The following is a 588-nucleotide window of genomic DNA, read 5'->3' as shown; positions in this document are numbered from 1 at the left end:
CTATTCTTTTTCTAAAATTTCATTTTTACTTAGCTATAGTTTTTTAATTGCTGCAAATAAATAAAAATCAAATATACTAATAAATGCAATGGAATTTGTTCACCTTTTATCATTATGATACTATATGATGTCAGACCACCTCTTTTCACCCTCCTAAAAGATTAGAAGAGGAAGAGGGTGGTCTGCCTCGCTTGCTACTTGGTCGCCTCGGGCGGACAGTCGGGCTGATTGTTGGGATGAGCCGCAGTGAAGGCCGGATGGTGTTCCAAATGACGGTCCACTCTCAGAATCGTTGGAAATGGTCTCAAATCAACGTGAAATCTTCGTGCGTTGAATATCTGTGGTACCAGACAACAGTCCGCTAATGTAATCTCGTCGCCGACGCAATATTTACCCGCGCTCGACGATAACAACTTCTCCACGGCTGAAAAATAGTATTATCAATGTTAATTACACATAAACCTGTTATTAAAACAATTATTTGTATATTAATGACTAGGCATGTCGTTTCCTTTTTAATACACGCGAAGATCGCGATGTTATCTAATGTTTTTCTCGACAATCTTGATATTCAATAAATGATTATAA

General features: G+C 37.8%; 1 protein-coding gene across 1 annotated transcript; it reads right to left on the bottom strand.

The window, feature by feature from the left end:
- Nucleotides 1-63: 63 nt before the first annotated feature.
- On the bottom strand, nt 64-437 carry LOC105460703 (probable maleylacetoacetate isomerase 2; the record flags this gene model as incomplete). The annotated part of the gene is made up of 1 exon (XM_011707205.1): nt 64-437. A coding segment is annotated over one exon (243 nt), but the record flags the coding sequence as incomplete, so codon positions are not given.
- Nucleotides 438-588: the final 151 nt, after the last annotated feature.

This window comes from Wasmannia auropunctata, unplaced genomic scaffold (assembly GCF_000956235.1).
Source record: "Wasmannia auropunctata unplaced genomic scaffold, wasmannia.A_1.0 LD317293.1, whole genome shotgun sequence".
NCBI classification, from domain to species: Eukaryota; Metazoa; Arthropoda; class Insecta; order Hymenoptera; family Formicidae; genus Wasmannia; species Wasmannia auropunctata.
The sequence above is the reverse complement of the archived record's forward strand: the minus strand, read 5'-3'. Positions and strand labels throughout refer to the sequence as shown.